The sequence below is a fragment of the Oncorhynchus clarkii genome, chromosome 17, assembly GCF_045791955.1.
Source record: "Oncorhynchus clarkii lewisi isolate Uvic-CL-2024 chromosome 17, UVic_Ocla_1.0, whole genome shotgun sequence".
Taxonomy (NCBI): domain Eukaryota; kingdom Metazoa; phylum Chordata; class Actinopteri; order Salmoniformes; family Salmonidae; genus Oncorhynchus; species Oncorhynchus clarkii.
In genome coordinates, this window is record NC_092163.1 from 37,850,385 (window position 1) to 37,877,106 (window position 26,722).

At 40.6% G+C, this 26,722-nt stretch overlaps 1 protein-coding gene across 2 annotated transcripts in view; it reads right to left on the reverse strand.

Annotated features, from left to right (window-relative positions):
• The window catches only part of LOC139370767 (solute carrier family 2 member 9, like 2), a 214,096-nt gene that overhangs the window by 76,807 nt on the left and 110,567 nt on the right, over window positions 1-26,722 (reverse strand). The window contains exons 10-12 of one of the 2 annotated variants that reach the window (XM_071110466.1): window positions 18,655-18,756; window positions 14,616-14,691; window positions 13,785-13,986 (exon numbers count right to left, since the gene is read on the reverse strand). In XM_071110466.1, coding sequence (XP_070966567.1) covers window positions 13,919-13,986; window positions 14,616-14,691; window positions 18,655-18,756 — 246 coding nt within the window. In that variant the 3' untranslated portion in view covers window positions 13,785-13,918. Of the gene's footprint in view, window positions 1-13,784; window positions 13,987-14,615; window positions 14,692-18,654; window positions 18,757-26,722 lie in introns of those variants that run through there. The other variant, XM_071110465.1, reaches the window with a different exon arrangement.

Here is a 26,722-nt window from a genome sequence, read left to right on the forward strand (position 1 = left end):
CCTTGACTTTTTCCACATTTAGTTTTGTTACAGCCTGAATTTTAAATGGAAAAATGAGATTGTGTCACAAAAAGCTGAAATGTCTTGAGTTAATAAGTATTCAACCCCTTTGTTATGGCAAGCATACATAAGTTCAGGAGTAAACATTTGCTTAAGTCACATAATAAGTGTTTAACATGATTTTTGAATGACTACCTTATCTCTGTACCCCACACAAGGTTGCACATTTTGGAAACTTTCCGTGGGAATATATGGGAATTAACAGAAATATATGCAAATTAATACCATTTAAATGTTGTTGTTTTTTGCATTGGATATATTTACCATATCATATGGAGACAAAAGTAGACTAATTGCAAATGATTAAATACTTCCAATATAAATAAAACAATTAGTTACAAATTGAACTTTAATTAAAATTTGTTGACTCGTCACATGGGATGATTTCACTGAACAACAAAAAGGGAATATTGAATGATCCCCATTGCATCTTCCAAAACCGTTTTCAACATAAAAACAGCATAGTAAAATGAAAGTCTAGAAACTAAAGCTTTGTTTGTCTTCCTTTCAGGCTTCCATGTCTTCTCCATGGACTCATCAGAGTCTGATGTTCAAGAGGTAGACATTAAGGCCTCATCTTCACTGTCACTTTCCAACCTTGTTGAGGATGGCTCATTGTCAGGCTCAAAAATCCTCAAATTTGCCTGGGTGGCCACCAATTTTTCAACACTTGTATTGGTCAGTCTGTTGTGTGCTTAGGTGTGTGTGTTCCCAAACAAGAACCAGTTGCGCTCTGAGGCAGCTGAGGTGGAATTTGGAGGATGACGGAGGTAACAGGGGAAAGAGCCTCAGATCCACAAAGTCCCTTCCACCAGGTGGCAGATGAGACATGCTGGCATGACTGCCATATTGCATCTTCATCCCAAAGCCCTTGCTTGGAAGTGTACTTCGCCAGATTGCCAAGAACCTTGCCCTCATCCAGGCCAAGGTGGCGAGACACGGTAGCTATGACACCATAAGCCTGGTTGATCTCCAGACAGGATGCTCTTGCTAGCATACTTGGGGTCCAACATGTACGCTGCAGCGTGTATGGGCTTCAGGCAGAAGTCTTCATGCTTTTTGATGTATTTCAGAACTGTAGTTTCATCTGCTTGGAGCAACAGTGAAGTGGGCAGGGCAGTACGGATTTCTTCTCTTACAATTGGGCAAAGAAATTAACTTCATATCCTGAATACAAAGTGTTATGTTTGGGGCAAATCTAACACAACACATCAATAAGTACCACTCTTCATATTTTTTTAAGCATGGTGGTGGCTGTATCATGTTATGGGTATTCTTGTCATTGGCAAGGACTAGGTTGTTTTTTTAGGATAAAAAGAAACGGAATAGAGCTAAGACACTGGGAGACATTGTCCTGCTGAAAGATTAATTTAACCTAATATCCAAAGCCAAATATTCACTGGAGCTTTTTACCAAGAAAACATTGAATGTTCATGAGTGGCATATTTACCGTTTTGACTTAAATTGGCTCTAAAATCTATGGCAAGACTTGAAAATGGCTTTCTAGCAATGATCAACAACCGAATTGACACACCTGATTGGCTCAGCTGAAAGCACAAGGACTTAATGTCCATTGCAATAGATCATGGCAAAACAACTGAAGGCGTGATATGTGATACTTCATTTTTTTTGTCCAACTTTCAAATATCTGGGCCATGGTTTCCATGGTGAAGTGAATTGTTCACAGCAACGCAGCTCCTCATTTGCACAAAGCAGTCTCGAGGTCATCCCTTGCTGATGCTGTTCGCCATCTAGTATTTGGCCATTTGACAATATACTGTGTATAAAACCCATAGGCCTATATAAACATGACATACACAAAAAAATATGATCAAATATTTTAATTAGAGGTCGACCGATTAATCAGAATGGCCGATTAATTAGGGCCGATTTCAAGTTTTCATAACAATCGGAAATCAGTCATTTTGGACGCCAAATTTGCCGTTTTTTTTTTTACACGTTTATTTAATCTTTATTTAACTAGGCAAGTCAGTTAAGAACACATTCTTAATTTCAATGACGGCCTAGGAACGGTGGGTTAACTGCCTTGTTCAGGGGCAGAACAACAGGTTTTTACCTTGTCAGCTCAGGGATTCAATCTTGCAACCTTATGGTTAACTAGTCCAACGCTCTAACCACCTGCCTCACGAGGAGCCTGCCTGTTACGCGAATGCAGTAAGAAGCCAAGGTAAGTGGCTAGCTAGCATTAAACTTACCAGTTACTAGTTATAACTACACATGGTTGATGATATTACTGATGATAGTTTATCTAGCATGTCCTGCATTGCATATAATCGATGCAGTGCGCATTCGTGAAAAAGGACTGTCGTTGCTCCAACGTGTACCTAACCATAAACACCAATGCCTTTCTTAAAATCAATACACAGAAGTATATATTTTTAAACCTGCATATTTAACTAAAAGAAATCAAGGTTAGCAGGCAATATTAACCAGGTGAAATTGTGTCACTTCTCTTGCGTTCATTGCAACAGTTCGGGCCGCCTGGCTCATTGCGAACTAATTTGCCAGAATTTTACGTAATTATGACATAACATTGAAGCTTGTGCAATGTAACAGCAATATATTCACTGAAAGGATAAACATCTTGTTTTCGAGATGATAGTTTCCGGATTCGACCATATTAATGACCTACGGCTCGCATTTCTGTGTGTTATTATGTTATAATTAAGTCTATGATTTGATAGAGCAGTCTGACTGAGCGATGGTAGGCACCAGCAGGCTCATAAGCATTCATTCAAACAGCACTTTGGTGCATTTTGCCAGCAGCTCTGTTGTTTATGACTTCAAGCCTATCAACTCCCGAGATTAGGCTGGTGTAACGATGTGATGTGAAATGGCTAGCTAGTTAGCGGGGTGCGTGCTAATAGTTTCAAACGTCACTCGCTCTGAGACTTGGAGTAGTTGTTCCCCTTGCTCTGCATGGGTAACGCTGCTTCGAGGGTGGCTGTTGTCGATGTGTTCCTGGTTCGAGCGAGGAGTGGTACGGAAGCTATACTGTTACACTGGCAATAAAGTGCCTATAAGAACATCCAATGGTCAAAAGTATATGAAAAATACAAAAAGGTATAGAGAGAAATAGTCCTATAATAACTACAACCTAAAACTTCTTACCTGGGAATATTGAAGACTCATGTTAAAAGCAACCCCCAGCTTTCATATGTTCTCATGTTCTGAGCAAGGAACTTAAATGTTAGCTTTCTTACATAGCACATATTGCACTTACTTTCTTCTCCAACACTTTGTTTTTGCATTTTTTAAACCAAATTGAACATGTTTCATTATTTATTTGAGGCTAAATTGATTTTATTGATGCATTATATTAAGTTAAAATAAGTGTTCATTCAGTATTGTTGTATCGGCTTTTTTTGTCCTCCAATAATCGGCGTTGAAAAATCATTTAATTTTAATAATACATGAATAAATCTCACACCCACTGTCACGTTCATTGTAAAGAGGAGACCAAAGCGCAGCGTGATTAGAATACATTCTTCTGTTAATGAAGGAAGAACACAAAGAACACTTAAAGTAACCAAAACAACAAAACGAACGTGACGCTATGAACAACGAGTGCAGACACAGGCAACTACACATAGACAATAACCCACAAAATACCCAAGGAATATGGCTACCTAAATATGGTCCCCAATCAGCGACAACGATAAACAGCTGCCTCTGATTGAGAATCAATCTAGGCAACCATAGACATATAAACCCCTAGACTTGAAAAAAAAAACATAAACATACAAAAACCTTAGACAGGGTGAAAACACATATACCCACCCTCGTCACACCCTGACCTGACCAAAATAAGACAGAAAACATAGATAACTAAGGTCAGGGCGTGACACCCACTATACAAATAAAGAATAATAAGGATATGTATTCATCATGCAAAATGTACTCAGAACGTTTGTACTCTTACATGCTGACCAGACCGGACACGTCGCTTGCGCGAGCGTCGCAAATTCAATTTAGAAATCCATGTTATTCAATTATTGCACCCACACTGCTCGCGCGCCAACGAGCGTCCGAGACACCAAGGGCTAAAATAGAACTCATTCCTATTTCTGACACAGATCGCGCTGAAAGTCCTGCCTCTCCCATCTCCTCACTGGTTTATAGAAGCAGGTACCACCGTGCAATCTCCTCATTGGATATACCCACGTGGGTGACTGAAAGACGAACTGTTTTGCCGGTTGTTGTGGTAATATAATGAAAGTTTAGATGCGATCACCATATAAGTTAAATGACGAAAAAGCCCGGAAGGAGGAGAGATGACTAGAAATGATTCAGTTGGCCGTTTTTTGTGTGGATTAATTGTAGAGGTCCTTGTGCATTTCAGGTAAAATAACAACTCAATGTTTATATCCCAGGACAAATTAGCTAGCAACAGCAAGCTAGCTAAATAGGACAACTTAACGTTAGCTAGCAAGTGCAAGCTAACTAGCTAAATTGCCATACATGTTTAATGATTTTCGACCTGTCCCAAAATTCAGAGTTCAGAGTTTGTTTTGATATTTTAACCTGCATGTCATGACCGAGTTTGGTGTGGGGGGCAAAATAAATGTATGCACGATAGCGCACGATGGCACAGATTCCAACAGAAAATGTGTAAATCCCTTTACAATTTCATTTTATTTTCAGAGGTAATGAATCCAACAATATTACAGTAGGCTAAATCAAATTGGCCTAAAATAAATACATTCTGGAGGGGCCCTTGGTAATAGTGGAGCCCTAAGCAGCCCTTTCTGTACGTTTCTTTTAAGATTCAAATATCAATGTATATAATATAGCCAAATGTTTGCAACGGTTACTTAAGATTGGAAAATAGCAACAACTGCTGCCCTTTAGAGCAGTGGTATTCAAACTTTTTAGCTGGGAACCCATTTAAATCAAAACAATTTCCAGTGACTCCCCTAACCTAAATCTTATAGAATCAATCACCCGACCCGGTTTGGGATGAGTTGGACCGCAGAGTGAAGGAAAAGAAGCCAACAAGTGCTCAGTATATGTGGGAGCTCTTTCAAAACTGTTGGAAAATAATTCCAGGTGAAGCTGGTTGTAGAGAATGTGCAAAGCTGTCATCAAGGCCAAGGGTGGCTACTTTGAAGAATCTAAAATCTAAAATCTATTTTGATTTGTTTAACATTTTCTTGTTTACTATATGATTCCATATGTGTTATTTAATAGTTTTGATGTCTTCACTATTATTCTGCAATGCAGAAAATAGTCAAACTAAAGTAAAATCCTTGAAAAAGTAGGTGTGTCCAAACTTTTGACTGGTACTGTAAGCATTCACACCCCTTTGCTATGACACTCCAAATTGAGCTCAGGTGCATCCAATTTCCTTCGATCATCCTTGAGATGTCTCTACAACTTTATTGAAGACCACCTGCAGCCAATTCAATTGTTTGCACATGGTTTAGAAAGAAACCGACCTGCCAGAGAAAAAAAAGTCCAAGGAACTATCCGTAGATCTCTGAGATAGAATTGTGATGAGGCATATATCTGGGGAAGGGTATAAAACCATTTATAGAGTGTTGAAAGTTTCCCAGAGCACAATGATCTCCATCATGGGAAATTGACAAAATATGGAACTACTCAGACTCTGCCTAGAGCTGGCTGTCCGACCAAACTGAGCAACCGGGCAAAAAGGTCCTTGATGACCAAGAACCGAATGACAGAACCACAGAGTTCCTTGGCTGACAAGGACAACAGTCTCTACAGCACTACAGAAGTCACTCCTGAGAAAAAGGCACAAGACTGCACGCCTGGAGTTTGCAACAAGGCATGTGAAAGACTCTGAAATCATAAGGCAAAAGATTCTTCCATAAGAAAAATTAAAGCTGGTGTACAAAACCGAAAGTAAAAGAAACAAAACTTAAAAACGGGAACCATAGAAATAGCACACATAGAACCGATCAACCGCGTCTTAGACTTGCTTTCCATGAGCACGACAGATCTATAACTGACATTTCTATGTGAATTTTGTTGGGTTGCGCAAGAAGTTACATATTGCAGCTTTAAGTGTATTTACATGTGTACATATGAGCCACGCAAATGATACGTATTGTGAATGGTTACAATGATATTTGTATATAATGATTGCATGCTACAGTAATTGTTGTAGGCATTTGGCTAGGCGGTAAAACTAGCTAGCTAGCATACCATTTCACCCTAGCAGTTGTGGCTAGCAAAGATAATTATAACTAAGTCAATTCCTATCTTGTGGTTGTAGTTTGTTATTATTGTTAATGTCCATGGGTTTTTGTTACATTTAGCTAATAAAGCTTATTCTATCACCCATTCCTACAATTAGCACTATATAGCTAGACTGAATGAGATGTAGCTAACGTTATGGTTTTTGCCTACACAATGCATGGGTTTTGCAAACCTCAATAACTCTTCAAATGTGTCTGTCTTACTTTGTTTCCATAGACTGAATGGAGATAATATTCTGTGCAGGTCTGGGGACATAATTATATAATCAAATGAACATTTATAAATATACACTGAGTGTACCAAATATTAGGAACACCTTCCTAATATTTAGTTACATCCCCCAGCCTCAATTTGTCTACAAAGTGTCGTAAAATGTGTTGAAAGTGTTCCACAGGGATGCTTGCCCATGTTGACTTCAATGCTTCCCACAGTTGTGTCAAGTTGGCTACATGTCCTTTGGGTGGTGGACAAGTATTGATACACACAGGAAATGATTGAGCGTGAAAAACCCAGCAGCATTTCAGATCTTGTCACAAACCAGTGAGCCTGGCACCTATTACCATACCCCATTCAAAGGCACTTAAACATTTTGTCTTGCCCGTTCACCATCTGAATGGCACACATACACAATCCATGTCTCAAGGCTTAAAAATCCTTCTTTAACCTTTCTCCCCATTGACTAGAATACAGTACATACAGTTGCAAGAAAAAGTATGTGAACCCTTCGGAATTACCTGGATTTCTGCATAAATTGGTCCAAAAAATTGTGATCTGATCTTCCTCTAAGTCATAACAATAGACAAACAGTGGCTTAAACAAATAGCACACACACAATTGTAATTGTCTTGTCTATATTGAATACATCATTTAAACATTCACTGTGTAGGTTGGGAAAAGTATGTGAACCCCTAGGCTAATGACTTCTCCAAAAGATAATTGAAGTCAGGAGTCAGCTAACCTGGAGTCCAATCAATGAGACGAGATTGGAGATGTTGGTTAGAGCTGCCCTGCATATAAAAAACACTCACAAAATGTGAGTTTGCTATTCACATGAAGCATTGCCTGATGTGAACCATGCCTCGAACAAAAGAGATCTCATTAGACCTAAGATTAAGAACTGTTGACTTGCATGAAGCTGGAAATGGTTACACAAGTATTTCTAAAAGCCTTGATATTCATTGGCACAGTAAGATAAATTGTCTATAAATGGAGAAATTTCAGCACTGTTGCTACTCTTCCTAGGAGTGGCTGTTCTGAAAAGATGACTGCAAGAGCACAGCGCAGATTGATCAATGAGGTTAAGAAGAATCCTAGAGTGTCAGCTAAAGGCTTACAGAAATCTCTGGAACATACTAACATCTCTGTTGACGAGTCTACAATACGTAAAACACTAAACAAGAATAGTGTTAATGGGAGGACACCACGAAAGAAGCCACTGCTGTTCAAAAAAGCATTGCTGCACGTCTGAAGTTCGAAAAAGAGCAGCTGGATGTTTCACAGCGCTACTGGCAAAATATTCTGTGGCCAGATGAGTTGAGTTGTTTGGAAGGAACAGACAACACTATGTGTGGAGAAAAAAAAGGCACAGCACACCAACATCAAAACCTTATCCCAACTGTAAAGTATGGTGGAGGGAGAATCATGGTTTGGGCTGCTTTGCTGCCTCAGCGCCTGGACAGCTTGCTATCATTTTTTTTATTATTATCATTTTTTTTTTGTTTTTTTTACCCCTTTTTCTCCCCAATTTCATGGTGTCCAATTGTTGTAGTATCTTGTCTCATCACTACAACTCCCGTACGGGCTCGGGAGAAACGAAGGTTGAAAGTCATGTGTCCGCCGAAACACAACCCATACCTAGCCGCACTGCTTCTTAACACAGCGCGCATACAACCCGGAAGCCAGCCGCACCAATGTGCCGGAGGAAACACTGTGCACCTGGCAACCTGCCAGGCACTGCGCCCGGCCCGCCACAGGAGTCGCTGGTGCGCGATGAGACAAGGACATCCCTACCGACCAAGCCCTCCCTAACCCGGACGACGCTAGGCGTGCGTCGCCCCGTGGACCTCCCGGTCGCAGCCGGTTACGACAGAGCCTGGGCGCGAACTCAGAGTCTCTGATGGCACAGCTGGCGCTGCAGTACAGCGCCCTTAGCCACTGCGCCACCCGGGAGGCCCAGCTTGCTATCATTGACGGAAAAATTAATTCCCATGTTTATCAAGACATTTTGCACGAGAATGTAAGGCTACCTGTGCGCCAATTGAAGCTCAACAGAAGTTGAGTGATGCAACAGGACAACGACCCAAAACACAGGACAACGACCCAAAACACTGTTAAAGCCGCAGTAGTGGCTTTAACAGAAGAAAATACGCCTTCTGGATTGGCAAAGTCAGAGCCCTGACCTCAACCCAATTGAGATGCTGTGGCATGACCTCGAGAGCGGTTCACACCAGACATACCAAGAACATTGCTGAACTGAAACAATTTTGTAAAGAGGAAAGGTCCAAAATTCCTCCTGACTGTTGTGCAGGTCTGATCCGCAGCTACAGAAAACATTTGGTTGAGGTTATTGCTGCCAAAGGAGGGTCAACCAGCTATCAAATCCAAGGGTTCACATTCTTTTTACACCCTACACTGTGAATGTTTACACGGTGTGTACAATAAAGACATGAAAACGTATAATTGTTTGTGTGTTATTAGATTAAGCAGACTGTCTATTGTTGTGAATTAGATGAAGATCAGATCAAATTTCATGACCAATTTATGCAGAAATCCAGGTAATTCCAAAGTTTTCACATACTTTTTCTTGCCACTATATGTAGTGGGTAAAACAGTATGTAAACGTTATTAAAGTGACCTGTGTTCATTGACTATGTACATAGAGCAGCAGTCTCTAAGGTGCAAGGTAGCGTACCGGGTGATTGCCTGCTCGTAACAGTGACTGAGTTCAGGACAGAGTACTGGGAGGAGGCCAGCTAGTGGTGAATATTTAACAATCTGATAGCCTGGAGATAAAAGCTGTTTTTCAGTCTCTCGGTCCCAACTTGGAAGCACCTGTGGTGTCTCAGCCTTTTAGATGGTAGTGGGGTGAACAGGCCATGGCTCGGGTAGCTGAGGACCTTGATGATATTCTTGGCCTTCATGTGACACCGGGATGTACTATAGGGCAGGCAGTGTGCCCCCGGTAATGCGTTGGGCAGACCGCACCACCCTCTGGAGAGCACTGCAGTTGCGGACGGTGCAATTGCTGTACCAGGCGGTGATACAGCCCGACAGGATGCTCTCAATCGTGCATCTGTAGAAGTTTGTGAGAGTTTCAGGGACCAAGCCAAATTTCTTCAGCCTCCTGAATTTGAAGAGGTGCTGTTGCGCCTTGTTCACCAAACTGTCTGGATGGGCCATTTCAGGCTGTCAGGACTGATAATTTCTTTGTCAGTGGACAAACGTACAAAATCAGCAGGGGATCAAATACTTTTTTCCCTCACTGTATATATTTTGTACCTTTTTCCTGCAGCATCTTCACAAGGTCCTTTGCTGTTGTTCTGGGATTGATTTGCACTTTTCGCACCAAAGTACGCTCATCTCTAAGTGACAGAACACGTCACCTTCCTGAGCGGCATGTCGGCTGCGTGGTCCCATGGTGTTTATACTTGCGTACTATTGTTTGTACAGATGAACGTGGTACCTTCAGGTGTTTGGAAATTGCTCCCAAGGATGAACCAGACTTGTGGAGGTGTAAATTCTTTCTCTGAGGTCTTGGCCGATTTTCTTTTGATTTTCCCATGATGTCAAGCAAAGAGGCACTGAGTTTAAAGGTAGGCCTTGATATACATCCACAGGTACACCTCCAATTGACTCAAATGATGTCAATTAGCCTATCAGAAGCTTCTAAAGCCATGACATAATTTTCTGGAATTTTCCAAGCTGTTTAAAGGCACAATCAACTTAGTGTATGTAAACTTCTGACCCACTGGAATTGTGATACAGTGAATTATAAGTGAAATAATCTGTCTGTTTACAATTGTGGTAAAATGTACTTGTGTCATGCACAAAGTAGATGTCCTAACCGACTTGCCAAAACTATAGTTTGTTAACAAGATATGTGTGGAGTGGTTGAAAAATGAGTTTTAATGACTTCAACCTAATTGTATGTAAACGTATGACTTCAACTGTAGTTGTGACGTGACTATGCATACAGTGGGGCAAAAAAGTAGTTAGTCAGCCACCAATTGTGCAAGTTCTCCCACTTAAAAAGATGAGAGGCCTGTAATTTTCATCATAGGTGCACTTCAACTATGACAGACAAAATGAGAAAAGAAATCCAGAAAATCACATTGTAGGATTTTTAATGAATTTATTTGCAAATTATGGTGGAAAATAAGTATTTGGTTACTGTATATCCACAGTAAAATGAGTCCTGAAAGGCCGCTCAGCGAGGAAGAAGCCACTGCTCCAAAACCGCCATAAAAAAGCCAGACTACGGTTTGCAACTGCACATGGGGACAAAGATCATACTTTTTGGAGAAATGTCCTATTGTATGAAGAAACAAAAATAGAACTGTTTGGCCATAATGAACATCATTATGTTTGTAGGAAAAAGGGGGATGCTTGCAAGACGAAGAACACCATCCCAACCGTGAAGCACGGGGGTGGCAGCATCATGTTGTGGGGGTGTTTTGCTGCAGGAGGGACTGGTGCACTTCACAAAATAGATGGCATCATGAGGTAGGAAAATTAGGTGGATATATTGAAGCAACATCTCAAGACATCAGTCAGGATGTTAAAGCTTGGTTGCAAATGGGTCTTCCAAATGGACATTGACCCCAATCATACTTCCAAAGTTGTGGCAAAATGGCCTAAGGACAACAAAATCATTTCATTGTGTTTGGCTTTGAAACAACATCCACAACGACCATACTTAGGAGTTCAACAACAGGTTGAAACTTTCTTCAAATCAATCGCAGTTAGGCGAGTTTTAAACGCATGATGCTGTTTTGATGATAAGTGTTTGATGTGATTGACGATTGCATTTGCATTTATGTCAGAGTGGTTAGAGCAGGGGTCTCCAACAGGTCGATCGCAAGCTACCAGTAGCTCGCAGCCCACATATGAGTAGCTCGCCAATCAATTCAGAAAGTACATGCAATTTTTCATGTTTTCCACAACAAACAGTCATAAACAAAACTCACAAGTATCAGACACAGCTCCCAGCTACTATCTAATTAAACACAACATTTACATTATCCCACCCCTGGTTAGCCATTATTGGCTTAAAAAGCCAAACATAACACAATATCTGCCAATACATTTCCAGCAATATTGCCCCTGTGTCTGTATGGTGCGTGCATTTGTCTATCACTGCCAGTTGATAGATGTGATAACAATCTTGTGGGTTGATGGAAATACTTTACCCAAAACCTTCTCAATGAAATGTTAACTGCAAAGTAGGCTTACCTGGCAGAAGTATATCATAAGTGAGTATATAATTTGTATTTACTATTTGTTATTTGCTAACTTTACCATGAAATAAGCAGCAGCAGTACAGAACCACTGCTTTACAAGTACATTCCTCACTCGCTAGATGCACAATTAAAAGGGATTTACACCAAAACAAAGTCTACATTTGTTTGTTATCTTCCAGACCCCCAAAAATTGTCTTCTGAACTGATTTAAGCATTGACATGGCCTCAAATGACATCCAATAAAAACAATTCACTATGACCAATTGTAATGTTGAGAGTGAAAAGAAGAAGAAAAATGTAACCAGGAAAAAATAAACAGAAAACATTTTTTATAGGGCCGCCCTTAGAGTTGTTTATTAACCACTATTTTCCCAGGTTTATTGACAGAAAATATAGTGCACTACTTTCTCTTTTACACTAACGACCTGGGAATAATTGCAGGGGAGAGAAGAGAAGAATGTGCCTATTTGAAAGCTAGAAAAAAAATGTGTAGCTCACAACATGTTTAATTGAGAACTATCTTGCGATGCAAAAGAAATGCATAATCCCCTTCTACAGGATGGCTATATCGGTCCACTAATACAGGACTAGCCAAGACCCACAAATTATATATTTTTCAAATAATAATATTATTGGAGAACCCCAACTTCCTGCGGCTATGCCAGTGTGGTGGCAATACAGTCAACGTAACACGTAACAGCCCTGTTTGCAGATTTCATTTTGAACAGGGTGTGTTGTCTGGGGAGTTGCATAATAGCCGATTTATGCTTGTTCCGGCAATGTGGTCAAGGCTTGTGGAGGACAAATCGAGCTCCCGTGCGCCTTCCAAATGTTGTAATGATACGGAGGTGTCACGTTCTGACCTTTGTTCCTTTGTTATGTCTTTGTTTTAGTATGGTCAGGGCGTGAGTTGGGGTGGGTAGTCTATGTTCTATGTTGTGTTTATGTGTTTGGCCTGGTATGGTTCTTAATCAGAGGCAGGTGTCGTTCGTTGTCTCTGATTGAGAATCATACTTAGGTAGCCTTTTCCCACCTGTGTTTTGTGGGTGATTATTTTCTGTTTTAGTGTTTTACGCACCTTACAGGACTGTTTTGGATTTTGTTTATTTTCACGTTGTTATTTTGTATTTTCAGTGTTCAGTAAAACAAATCATCATGAACACATACCACCACTACCACGTCCGACATTTCATACTCCTCGTCAGAGGAAGACGAAGAATTTCGTTATAGGATGGCTCTGTATAGCTCCGCATTTTTAATAGTAAAAATAAAGAAAAACCCTTGAATGAGTAGGTGTGTTCAAACCTTTGACTGGTACTGTATATATAATAAACATTTTAATACTACATGTGTCACACACATACATATATGCACATATATACTGTCTGTATTGGCTCCATCCATCTTCCCATCAATTTTAACCGTCTAATTTTGCACGCCCAATTTTTCAGTTTTTGATTTGTTAAAAAAGTTTGAAATATCCAATAAATGTCGTTCCACTTCATGATTGTGTCCCACTTGTTGTTGATTCTTCACAAAAAAATACAGTTTTATATCTTTATGTTTGAAGCCTGAAATGTGGCAAAAGGTCGCAAAGTTCAAGGGGGCCGAATACTTTCGCAAGGCACTGTATGTATATACTGTATATATGTCACATATAGGAAAACAACCAATTATTGTATATTTCAACATATGTACACTGAGTTGCACCCATTTTTGACGTCAGAACAGCAATGATGTTCGGATATGCTGTGGCATTTGAACCTTGCTCCACTTTTATCAAGGGGCCCAATGTGGACCATGAAAACACAACCGACACCATCACACTGCCACCACCAGCCTGTAATATTGACACGTGGCATGATGGATGCATGTACTCATGTGGTTTTCTCCATACCCTAGTCCTCCCAACAGCATGAAACAGCAGGAACTGGGATTAAGACCAGGCAATGTTTTTCCAATTCTCCAGCGTCCAGTGTTTTTGTTCTTTAGCCCACTGCAAGCAGTTTCTTTTTACCCCGTTTGTGTCAAGGTACGACGAGTTGTGATTTCTTTTATGGGCACCAATGTTGTACTTGGACTGTCAGTTGACTACTGTAAGTGGAGCCCGTCTGTTGCTCTGCACAATTCGTGTCAGCCTCCTTTGTCTTCTTTCATCAATGACCCGTTTTCGACCACTGTCTGTCCTGCCAATGGCTGGATGTCCTTTGGGTGGTGGACCATTCTTGATACACACAGGAAAATGTTGAGCATGAAAAACCCAGCAGTCTTGACACTTTTGTTATTGACCAAATACTTATTTTCCACCATAATTTGCAAATAAATTCATTAAAAATCCTACAATGTGATTTTCTGGATTTTTTTTCTAATTTTGTCTGTCATAGTTGAAGTGTACCTATGATGAAAATTACAGGCCTTTCTCATCTTTTTAAGTGGGAGAACTTGCACAATTGGTGGCTGACTAAATACTTTTTTGCCCCAATGTAAATGCTCGGTAACAGGCTACCTTTGAAACTTTGCACACACACCTCCATTGAGCGCACGCGATACCATATGCATAGCATGCGCTAAAAATAACAGCAAAGCCAAGGGTTCCCTGCTAATTGATGTTCTAATCTATTGCAGCACCTGCCATGGTGACTTCTCACTTCTTACTCATCCAATATGTTTATGTACACATATGTACACTGGAAGACCTTCCAAGAGTAGTAACTATGGCAATTAGTACAGAGACAGAGAGAGAGAGAGACAGAGAGAGACAGAGAGAGACAGACAGAGACAGAGACAGAGAGAGAGAGAGAGAGAGAGAGAGAGAGAGAGAGAGAGAGAGAGAACCCAAATCTGTAGCTTTACCTGGACCAGAGCAGAAGGAGGCAATTACAGCCAAAATACAGGTGAAACTGAGATAGGGCATCCATGTATATTGGTCCTGTAAGAGAGAAAGAGAAAGTAAGGGAGCAGCATTATCTGTATACTTCATTTAGAGTCTGTATACTTCATTTAGAATAAGTATTTAAGTTTTATATCTATAAACAGTTCACCCATTTCAAAGTCCTAATGTTCAGAGTAAAGTTTTGCTCTGTTTGTTCATTTTGGTGTATTCCAATGTTGGGGTTAGTGAGACTAGCTGCAGTATTGCGTCTCAACCAAGGCTTTCGAGTGTCAGGAGTCAAACAAAACATACACTCAATGTGGATGACATGACGGACTGTTGAATAAACACAGCTGGTTGACGAATGTAAAAGTTGAATAGATACTGGTTGTGAGTGAAAGTGATGCTGTGTAGTTATGCACTGTTGGCACGCCCTTACAAAAAAAAGTTCTGACTATTTTTTTTCACGAGTCAGACACGTGGTTTTCAGACATGTGTGAAGTTTCAAAAGTACATTTTTCAAAATGTTTTAAAACATTTTCCTACGCGTTTATTTTTCACCACTTCCAGTTACATCTGGTCTCCCATCCAGGGACCAACCAGGACTAACCCTGCTTAGCTTCAAATGCCAGCAGTGGAACGCAGGATGTTTCTTGAAGTTTTGATTGATATTATTGACACAAAAGTAACTCTCTTGCTAGAGGATTGCACCACATTGATTGCACTGTTGATCTATTAAAAGGTGTTTAAAGTGGTAAAACTTAATTAAAACTTGAACCACGTAGGGCCTCCCGGGTAGCTGTGCCACCAGAGACTCTGGGTTTGAGCCCAGGCTCTGTCGCAGCCGGCCGCGACCGGGAGGTCCATGGGGCGACGCACAATTGGCTAGCGTCGTCCGGGTTAGGGAGGGTTTGGCCGGTAGGGATATCCTTGTCTCATCGCGCACTAGTGACTCCTGTGGCGGGCAGGGCGCAGTGCACACTGACCAGGACGCTAGGTGTACGGTGTTTCCTCCGACACATTGGTGCGGCTGGCTTCCGGGTTGGATGCACACTGTTAAGAAGCAGTGCGGCTTGGTTGGGTTGTGTTTCAGAGGACGCATGTTTCTCGACCTTCGTCTCTCCCAAGCCTGTATGGAAGTTGTAGCGATGAGACAAGACAGTAACTACTAACAATTGGATAGCATGAAATTGGGGGGAGAAAAAAAAACACATGAACCATGTGTACACCCCAACACAGTTTTGGTAAAAAGCGGAGGCATGGGGCTGGAGAAATGCAACCACTCAAATCCAGAGACTATTGTTTTAACCATGTTTTTAGGATATACAGTGTTTGTTTACATTTCATTTGTTTGCAAACATTGAAGTAAATGTGGAGTTTTCTTACAAGTGAAACTGCAAAATAGATTTTCACATGTGGAATTGTAAGTTCTTCACACCCCCAAGCTTTTTTCACATGTGAAACTGCATATATGTTTCTCACATGTGAAAGTTTAACATTTGAAACCGCTAATTTCAAGTGAAATCACAAATCACATGTGAGGTGAAAACATGTTATTCTCCTCACAAGTGAAAATGTGGTGTTAACATGTAAACTCTAAATTTAATACATGAAAACAAGGTTTCACATATGATATTTAAGCTCAACGTGTCAAAACTGCTATTTCACATCTGAAACTGCAAATTTGACATGTGCTTTTTTTGTAAGTGTGGCTGGAACCCAAGTCTTCAGAATAAGTGGCCAGAACTAACCCTTTTTATTAAACTCCTCTGGACAAAAATATAAAACGCAACTTGTAAAGTGTTGGTCCCATGTTCATGAGCTGAAATAAAAGATCCCAGAATTTTTTCATACGCACAAAAAGCGTATTTCTTTCACATTTTGAGCACAAATTTGCTTAAAATCCATGTTAGTGATTTCCCCTTTGCCAAGATAATCAATCCACCTGACAGGTGTGGCATATCAAGAAGCTGATTAAACAGCATGATCTTTACACAGGTGCACCTTGAAGTGGGGATTATAAAAGGCAACTAAAAAATGTGCAGTTTTGTCACAACAAAATGCCACAGATGTCTCAAGTTTGTGGGAGCGTGTGATTGGCATGCTGACTGATGGAATTGTCCATCAGAGCTGTTTCCAGATAATTTAATGTTAATTTCTCTACCAGAAGGCATCGTTTTAGAGAATTTGGCAGTACGTCCAACTGGCCTCAAAAACGCTGACCACGTGTAGCCACGCCAGCCTAGGAATACTAAAGTATTCAGACCAAGACTTTTCCACATTCTGTTACATTAAAGCCTTATTTTAAAATGTATTCATAGTTTTTTTTTCTGAAATATCTTATTGACATAAGTATTCAGACCCTTTACTCAGTACTTTGTTGAAACACCTTTGGCAACGATTACAGCATCAAGTCTTTTTGGGTATGACGCTACAAGCTTGGCACACCTGTATTTGGGGAGTTTCTCTCATTCTTCTCTGCAGATCCTCTCAAGCTCTGTCAGGTTGGATGGGGAGCGTTGCTGCACAGCTATTTTCAGGTCTCTCCAAAACTGTTAGATCGGGTTTAAGTAAGGGCTCTGGCCAGGCCACTCAAGGGCATTCAGAGACTTGTCCCGAAGTGACTGCTGCATTGTCTTGGCTGTGTGCTTAGGGTCATTGTCCTGTTGGAAGGTGAACCTTCACCCCATTCTGAGGTCCTGAGCAGGTTTTCATCAAGGATCTCTCTGTACTGCTCTGTTCATATTTGCCTCGATCCTGACTAGTTTCCTAGTCCCTGCCGCTGAATAACATCCCTACAGCATGACGCTGCCACCACCATGCTTCACCACAGGGATGGTGCCAGGTTTCCTCCAGACGTGATGCTTGGCATTCAGGCCAAAGAGTTACATTTTGGTTTCATCAGAACAGAGAATTATCTTAATTCTCATGGTCTGAGAGTCTTTAGCTACCTTTTGCCTTTTACTGAGAAGTGGCTTCAGTCTGGCCACTCTACCATAAAGGCCTGATTGGTGGAGATGATTGTCCTTCTGGAAAGTTCTCCCATCTCCACAGAGGAACTCTAGAGCTCTGTCAGAGTGACCATCGGGTTCTTGGTCACCTCCCTGACCAAGGCCCTTCTCCCCCGATTGCTCAGTTTGGCCGGGCGGTCAGCTCAAGGAAGAGTCTTGGTGGTTCCAAACTTCTTCCATTTAAGAATGATGTAGGCCACTGTGGTGTTCTTGGGGACCTTCAATGCTGCAGAAATGTTTTGGAACCTTTCCCCAGATCTGTGCCTCAACACAATCCTGTCTCAGAGCTCTACGGACAATTCCTTCGACCACATGGCTTGGTTTTTGCTCTGACATGCACTGTCAATTGTGGGACCTTACAGGTGCATGCCTTTCCAAATCACGTCCAATCACTTGAATTTTCCACAGGTGGACTCCAAGTTGTAAAAACATCTCAAGGATGATCAATCGAAACAGGATGCACCTAAGTTCAATTTCCAGTCTCATAGCAAAGGGTCTGAATACTTCTGTAAATAAGGTATCTGTTTATTAAATATAATACATTTGCAAACATTTCTAAAAACCTGTTGTTACTTTGTCATTACAGGGTATTGTGTGCAAATTGATGAGGAAAAACATGTATTCTATATATTTTAGAATAAGGCTGTAACGTAACAAATTATTATTATAATTTTTTATTGGTGGATATGGCATATTGGGGGAAAAAAACTCTTAATATTTACTTGGTTATCATTTTTAGAACCTCCATATTGGTTCCAAAAACACCTATTGCATGATATCAAGAGGTTATATTCCAGGGCATTTATGAAACTGTCAGAAATCAAGGCTTGTAGCAGGTGTTTTGCATTTCTTTGGGAATTTTAACAGCCCAAGGACAACAATGTCACTCTGGATTCCAGACTTCATTGAATTCCAGTCTTAATAAAAGACAGCAACCTGTTCACTGATGCGGTTGACATGTAGACATGACTCAGAGGAGTGTGTTGCACAGTGGATAGGCTGCACTGACCTGGAAATTGAGAAACACAGTGAGAAGGCCAAAGAAGAAGGCCATGGCGCTGAAGCCGAAGATGAGGAGGGGTCTTCTGCCGATGCGCTCAATCACAAGGCCCTGGGGGAGAGAGAATGGGAAAAAAACACTGGAACAGTGAGGAACTAGCAGGACTTGTCCAATTGAACGCTCATTCTAATTCTCTATTGCAAAACATATTTTTTTTAATTACTGTAGTCTGTCCTAATTAAATAAACAAAACCTAGCATTGGCATTATTTCATACAATTTTCCACTGTCAATCTAGTACTAGTATAGTATAGACAGGTTTTTTCTCCGGTGAATATATTTCTACCAGTTATTGTGTGTGTTAATATTGTGTTATGTGGTAATAGTTGTGGTATAGGGGATAATAAACTCTAGGGGTTGAGACTGGAGTTTGCGACCGGAGATCGAAACCCTCTCCCAAAAGCTTAGCCAAAGCCCAGGATATTTCCATTCCCAATATGGGGACGAGCATCTGAGCATGAAAGTATTCATAGCACGACCACCACCTATCCCATGCAGTCGGATTCTGCAATGTCGTTCAAGGGTCACTGGTTACTTTAAAGCAACGCCCCAGGGGTCCCTGGGTGGAAAGAGAGAGACGAGAGAATGTGGACTTGTTCTGTGGATGAGATAGTATCGTCAGTGCTGAAATAAGGCAAACAATGAAAGCCCGAAGTGGGTGGTTCAAGGACAATTGAAATAAATGTATTACTCCCTAATCTATGGATATCACATGACTGGGAATACAGATGTGCAACTGTTGGTCACAGATACCTTTAAAAAAAAGGGAAGGGTGTGGATCAGAAAACCAGTCAGTATGTGGTGTGACCACCATTTGATTAATGCAGCGCAACATATCCCACTTGCATAGAATTGATCAGGCTGATGACTGTGGCCTGTGGAATGTTGTCCCACTCCTCTTCAATGGCTGTGCGAAGTTGCTGGATATTGTTGGGAACTGAAACACGTTGATTCAGAGCATCCTAAACATGCTCATTGGGTGACATGCCTGGTGAGTATGCAGTCCATTAAGAACTTGGACATTTTGAGCTTCAGGAATTGTGTACAGATCTTTGCGACATGGGGCCGTGCATTATCATGCAAAAACATGAGGTAATGACGGAGGATGAATGGTATAACAATGGGCCTCAGGATCTCGTCACTGTATCTCTGTACATTCAAATTGCCATCGATAAAATGCAATTGTGTTTGTTGTCCATAGCTTATGCCTGGCAACAGCTCTCCTGAAGTCAGCATGCCAATTGCACATGTGGCATTGTGTTATGTGGCAAAACTGCCTGTGTAATGAGCATGCTGATTAATCAGCTTCTTGATATGTAACACCTGTCAGGTGGATGGATTATCTTGGCAAAGGATAAATGCTAACTAACAGGAATGAAAAGAAAAAAGAACAAATAAATTAGCTTTTTGTGCATATGAAACATTTCTGGGATATTTCATTTCAGCCCATGAAACATTGATCCAACACTTGCGTTTATATTTTTGTTCAGTACTTTAGTTTAGTTTATTAATTCAACCATTTAGAAAAACAAGCACACAACTTGAAAAAGCCATTACATGCACTTCAGTAAAATCATCAAGGATAACACACAAAGTCTGGGACAGTTGAAGTCAGAAGTTAAAATACACTTAGGTTGGGGTCATTATAACTCATTTTTCAACCACTCCACAAATTATAGTGTTGGCAAGTCGGTTGGGACATTTACTTTGTGCATGTCACAAGTAATTTTTCCAACAATTGTTTACAGGCAGATTATTTCACTTATACTTCACTGTATCACAATTCCAGTGGGTCAGAAGTGTACATACACTAAGTTGACTGTGCCTTTAAACAGCTTAGAAAATTCCAGAAAATTATATAATGGCTTTAGAAGCTGCTGATAAGCTAATTGACATAATTTTAGTCAATTGGAGGTGTACCTGTGGACTTTTTTCAAGGCCTACCTTCAAACTCAGTGCCTCTTTGCTTGAAATCATGGGAAAATCTAAAGAAATCAGCCAAGACCTCAGAACAAAGATTGTAGACCTCCACAAGTCTGCTTCATCTTTGGGAGCAATTTCCAAACTACTGAAGGTACCACATAAACACCATGGGACCACGCAGCCTTCATTATCGCTCAGAAAAGAGATGTGTAATGTCTCCTAGAGATGAACGTACTTTGGTGTGAAAAGTGCAAATCAATCCCAGAACAACAGCAAAGGACCTTGTGAAACAGGTGCAAAAGTATCTATATCCACAGTAAAACGAGTCCCATATCGACATAACCTGAAAGGCCGCTCAGCAAGGAAGAAACAACTGCTCCAAAACCTCAATAAAAAAGCCAGACTATGGATTGCACATGGGGACAAAGATCGTACTTTTTGGAGAAATGTCCTCTGGTCTGATGAAACAAAAATAGAACTGTTTGGCCAAAATGACCATTGTTTGGAGGGAAAAGGGGGAGGCTTGCAAGCCGAAGAACACCATCCCAACCGTGAAGCACGTGGGGTGGCAGCATCATGCTGTGGGGGTGCTTTGCTGCAGGAGGGACTGGTGCACTTAACAAAATAGATGGCATCATGAGGTAGGAAAATTATGTGGATATATTGAAGCAACATCTCAAGACATCAGTCAGGAAGTTAAAGCTTGGTCGCAAATGGGTCTTCCAAATGGACAAAGACCTCAAGCATACTTCCAAAGTTATGGCAAAATGGCTTAAGGACAACAAAGTCAAGGTATTGGAGTGGCCATCACAAAGCCTTGACCTCAATCCTATAGAAAATTTTTGGGCAGATCTGAAAAAGTGTGTGCGAGCAAGGAGGCCAACAAACCTGACTCAGTTACACCAGCTCTGTCAGGAGGAATGGGCCAAGATTCACCCAACTTATTGTGGGAAGCTTGTGGAAGGCTACCCAAAACGTTTTACCCAAGTTAAACAATTTAAAGGCAATGCTACCAAATACTAATTGAATGTATGTAAACTTCTGATCCACTGGGAATGAGATGAAAGAAATGAAAGCTGAAATAAATCATTCTCTCTACTATTATTCTGACATTTCACATTCTTAAAATAAAGTGGTGATCCTAACTGACCTAAGACAGGGAATTTTTACTCAGATTCAATGTCAGGAATTGTGAAAAATTGAGTTTAAATGTATTTGGCTAAGATGTATGTAAACTTCTGACTTCAACTGTATTTCCATTGTGGTCCTCTTGAGACAAGATGGCTAGGCAAGATCGAACACAGTTAAACACAGTATAGCATTGAGAAATAGTGGACATTCACATGTGAGCACGTGTGTTTGTTGAAAAGCAGATTGTGTATAAATGCTTGGGGGTGTGTATGTGTGTCAGTGCATGTATGTTTGTTGAGTAGTGAGGTGTGTTCTGTGTCTGAGTGCAAACATGTGTGAGAGCATGTGTATTTGTAGACGAATGTGGTCAGTTCTGTGTGTGAGCGTCCATACGCCCTGAAATGGGAGTCTGTGAGTGTGTGTGTGTGGTTTGTAGAAAAGCAGGGTTTTGGTCATGCACCAGCAATGGCTTCGTGATCCCAGTCCATCTGGTGCTACGGCTTGAGAAACTTTACTTTACTCCTGGTCCCTAAAGGCCTGGAACTTGTCTCACTGATGGTCACATCGCTGCACTCAGGCCTCCGCAAGCATGGACCACTAGCCATTATCAAGGCCATATTGGAAGGAATGTGTGTGTGTGTGTGCCACTACTGGTTATGTTACAGAACTCAGCACCTTGGCGCTTGGACATTCAAGGGGACGTGTGTGCTTGTGTAAAAAAAGGCCCACTGTCTCAAGTTGGTTTTATACACTTCAGGGCAATATTCATCCACACTACACTCATAGAAAAAGTTTTTTGGGCTGTCCCCATAGGAGAACCCTTCGAAGAACCCTTGTTGGTTTCTAAGTAGAACCCTTTTGGGTTCCATGTAGAACTGTTTTGGATTCCATGTAGAACCCTTTCCATAGAGGGTTCTACATGGAACCCAAAATGGTTCTACCTGGAACCAAAAATAATTTTACCTGGAACCAAAAAGGGTTCTCCCATCGGGACGGCCGAATAACCCTTTTTTATAAGAGTGTAGAGGCACGAGGACAGAATTACTGGCCTCTAATAATTACATCTCTTTACCACATTGCCGTAACGACATTTCCCAATATCAAAACCTATGGAGGAGATGTGAAGTACATTAACATGCATAACTGCTTCATGGACTTGCAGACACCGAACTGTCTTCTCTTTGTGTCAACTGGCATAACCTCCTAGCCCTAGCAGAATGGTTTTAAAAATAAACCACCCTCCGTTCAAACTGCCCAGGCCCACATAGAAGGTCACTTATTATTAACACATATCCAGGGAATGACTCGTGGATGTTTGAGTTTGTTTTCCTTTTCCGGCCCCGGAGGGCCCGCAGAGCGACGTTTAAACCTGATTTGATGTGCCAGCACACACTCTACATGACATCATCACTCTGACACGCCTCCCATAAGGTGTTTCCCCAGCAACGGAGGCAAACAGCAAAAGGGCGATGGCACACTGCATGACAATTGTGTGTGTGTATGTGTTTGATAATTAGGTTATTAATGAAAACAAACATATTTATGCTTTAAATAGGGTGACAGTTCAATATTTACAATATTTTCTGCTGTAACTGGGGTTGTTAATCATGCCCTGCAATGTGCTAATAGAAATGGAAATAATTTTAAAAAAAGTACCAATGTATCATCCTTTACTCTAGGAGAATGGAACTTGATATTTCTTTGTTGAAGTGAGTAACGTTACCACTTCACCCCCACCTACATGTACATACCTACCTCAACTACCTCGTACCTCGTGTGTTTTTATGTTCTTATTTAACTCTGCATCGTTGGGAAAGAGCTTGTAAGTCAGCATTTCACTGTAAGGTCTACTGCACATGTTGAATTCGGCACATGTGACAAATAAAATTTGATTTGATAAACAATCCTATCCCAGAACATATACAAGACTTAAGGTTAAGACCGAACTCCAGCCTTACTCAACAGTGGTTGATGACTCACTGTCGTTGCCTTCTGGCCTTTGCGGATCTGCTGGGTAAGGACGGCGGCATCAGGATATAAATATATCCGGAGACACAAACATACACCCTGCAAGTCCAATTAGAAACAAAAAAGTCAGCAGCGGTTTTCTCAAGCCCAGTACATGCAAGCAATGATGCAGAAGTGGGCATGGAGCGTGTGCAGACAAATATCATCACTTCAACTTCAATACTAAGTCCAGTCCAGTACAGTAAATAATGAGTTGGTTCCTCTATCCTCTCACTCAAGCTTATCCCACTCTACTGGAGAGCACAGAGATGAACCTTTTTGGCAGTATTAATGTGTAGAATTAAAGTTTAAATTCTAAAGAAAAATGATAAAAAGGAACAATGCTTTGATCTTAGATTAAAAGAGTGTGGCTGATGCTTCACAAAGCCTCGCAGTGGTTGACAGACCAAGATGAAAAGGGTTTCCTGTCTTATTTTTGCATGTGCAAAACAAGTTCAGTCTTGAATCATTTTCTCCTCAAAGCTATGTTGCATCGGACGTATTGCACGACACACAAACTTTATCTACAGTGCCTTCAGAAAGTATTCACACCCCATGAACTTTTCCACATTTTGTTGTGTTATAGCCTGAATTTAAAATGTATTCAATTGATTTGTTGGTCACTGGCCTAGACACAAAAGGCAACAATGTTGAAGTGGAATTATGTTTTTAAATGTTGTGGTTTAAAAAAAAATAATAATATAAAGGAAAATATGAAATGTCTTGAAATGTCCATTAAGTATTCTACCATTTTGTTATGGCAAGCCTAAAAATATTCAGGAGTAAAAATGTGCTTAACAAGTCACAATAAGTTGCATGAGTTCACTCAATAATAGTGTTTAACATGATAAAAATGACTACCTCATATCTGTACCCCACCCATACAATTACCTGTAAGGTCCCTCAGTCAAGCATTGACTAGACACTACAAATAGTCCGGGTAGCCATTTGATTAGCTGTTCAGGAGTCTAATACTTGGGTGCAGAAGCTGTTAAGAAGCCTTTTGGACCTAGACCTAGACTCCGGTACCGCTTGCCATGCGGTAGTAAAGAAAACAGTCTGGCTGGAGTCTTTGGCAATTTTTAGGGCTGTAAGCACAGCTGTAATTGCTGCCTAAGAAGCTTTTACAAAGTATTGACTCAAGGGTGTGAATACTTATGCAAATGCTATAATTCTGTATTTCATTGTCATTAAATTTGCAAAAAATTCTAAAAACATGGCGTAATTGTGTGTAGATTGGTGAGAAAAAAATCGATAAAATCCATTTTGAATTCAAGCCGTAACGCAACAAAATGTGGAATAAGTCAAGGGGTATGAATACTGAAGGCACAAACCTTTTTCACTAGTTGCTTAACTTGGAATAGTGTGCACTCAAATGTTTCTCAGTCAGCACTTTAGTAGACTGGTTTCCACCAGAATCTAGCCGTATTGCGAGCGACCAATAAGTGACCACAGTCTAGAAACAGTCCTTAAAAGTTTTCACATCGATGAGTCAATAAAGGGATTGGACTTTATAGAATAAACTAGAATTCTTATTCGTTACATCAATTTTTGGACTAAAACATTCATTAAAAATACCCATTGTTTAGTACAACTGTTGTAACCCATTAGAACCCAAAATATAAGCTTGTTTTACTCAAATTTAGTAAACAATGTAGACGTAAATAAACACTATATAGCATCAAAACAAGGTTAAAACCATCATTTTGATATGGTCTTTCCTTGCATGCATAGTTCTGTCTATGAACTTGAGAGTTGTTACATTTCTCCAGGCCCATCCATCAGCTTTTTACCAAAACACAGGCGGGATGACCGCTTTGTTATTGTTTTAGTTAAAGATTCTAGCTTTTATATATAATTCTGGTAGTCGCAGACTGCTTGCTAAACTATAATTGTCAATGTTGCCATATTTTATGATCAACATTACTGCAAAAACATAGCGTTGTAAATCAAGTCGTATTTGCCCCATGCAGCGAATACAACAGGTACAGACTTGCTTACGAGTCAATCGCCAGTTAAAAAAATAATACAAATAATAAATAGTAACACAAGAGGAATAAAATACACAAGAATGGAGCTCTATACAGGGAGTACCAGTACCAGACCAATGTGCAGAGGTACGATGTATTTGAGCTAGATATGTACACGAAGGCAGGGTAAAGTGACTAGGCTTCAAAATATATAATAAAGAAATGTAAAGAACAGAGTAGAAGTGGCAATTGGTGTGTGTGTGTGTGTGTGTGTGTGTGTGTGTGTGTGTGTGTGTAGTGTGTATACTGTACATACACATGTGAGTGTGCATACAGTCAGTGCAAGACAGGGTCAGTGCAGATAGTCCGAGAAACCTTTTAATGAACTATTGAGCAATCTTATGGCTATTTGGCAGTCTTATGGCTTGGGGTAGAAGCTGTCTCATACCTGTTGGTCTAAGAGCTGATGCTTCTGTACCGTTTCCCGGACAGAAGCAGAGTCAACAGTCTATGGCTAGGGTGGCTGGAGTCCCTGGCAATTTGGGGGAATAGCAATGGGATAATCCATACATTTACAGTGCCAATAATAACAATAAGCATTTATTTGGGCTGCAATCTGAGGTATTCTTTTTTTTTCTCACCTTTATTTAACCAGGTAGGCCAGTTAAGAACAAGTTCTCATTTACAACTGCGACCTGGCCAAGATAAAGCAAAGTAGTGCGACAAAAACAACAGAGTTACACATGGAATAAACAAACATACAGTCAATAACACAATAGAAAAATCTGTATACATTGTGTGCAAATGAAGTAAGGAGGTAAGGCAATAAATAGGCCATAGTGGCAAATTAATTACAATTTAGCAATTAACACTTGAGTGATAGATGTACAGATGAGGATGTGCAAGTATAAATACTGGTGTGCAAAAGAGCAGAAAAACAAAAACAGATATGGGATGAGGTAGGTAGTTGATTGGATGGGCTATTTA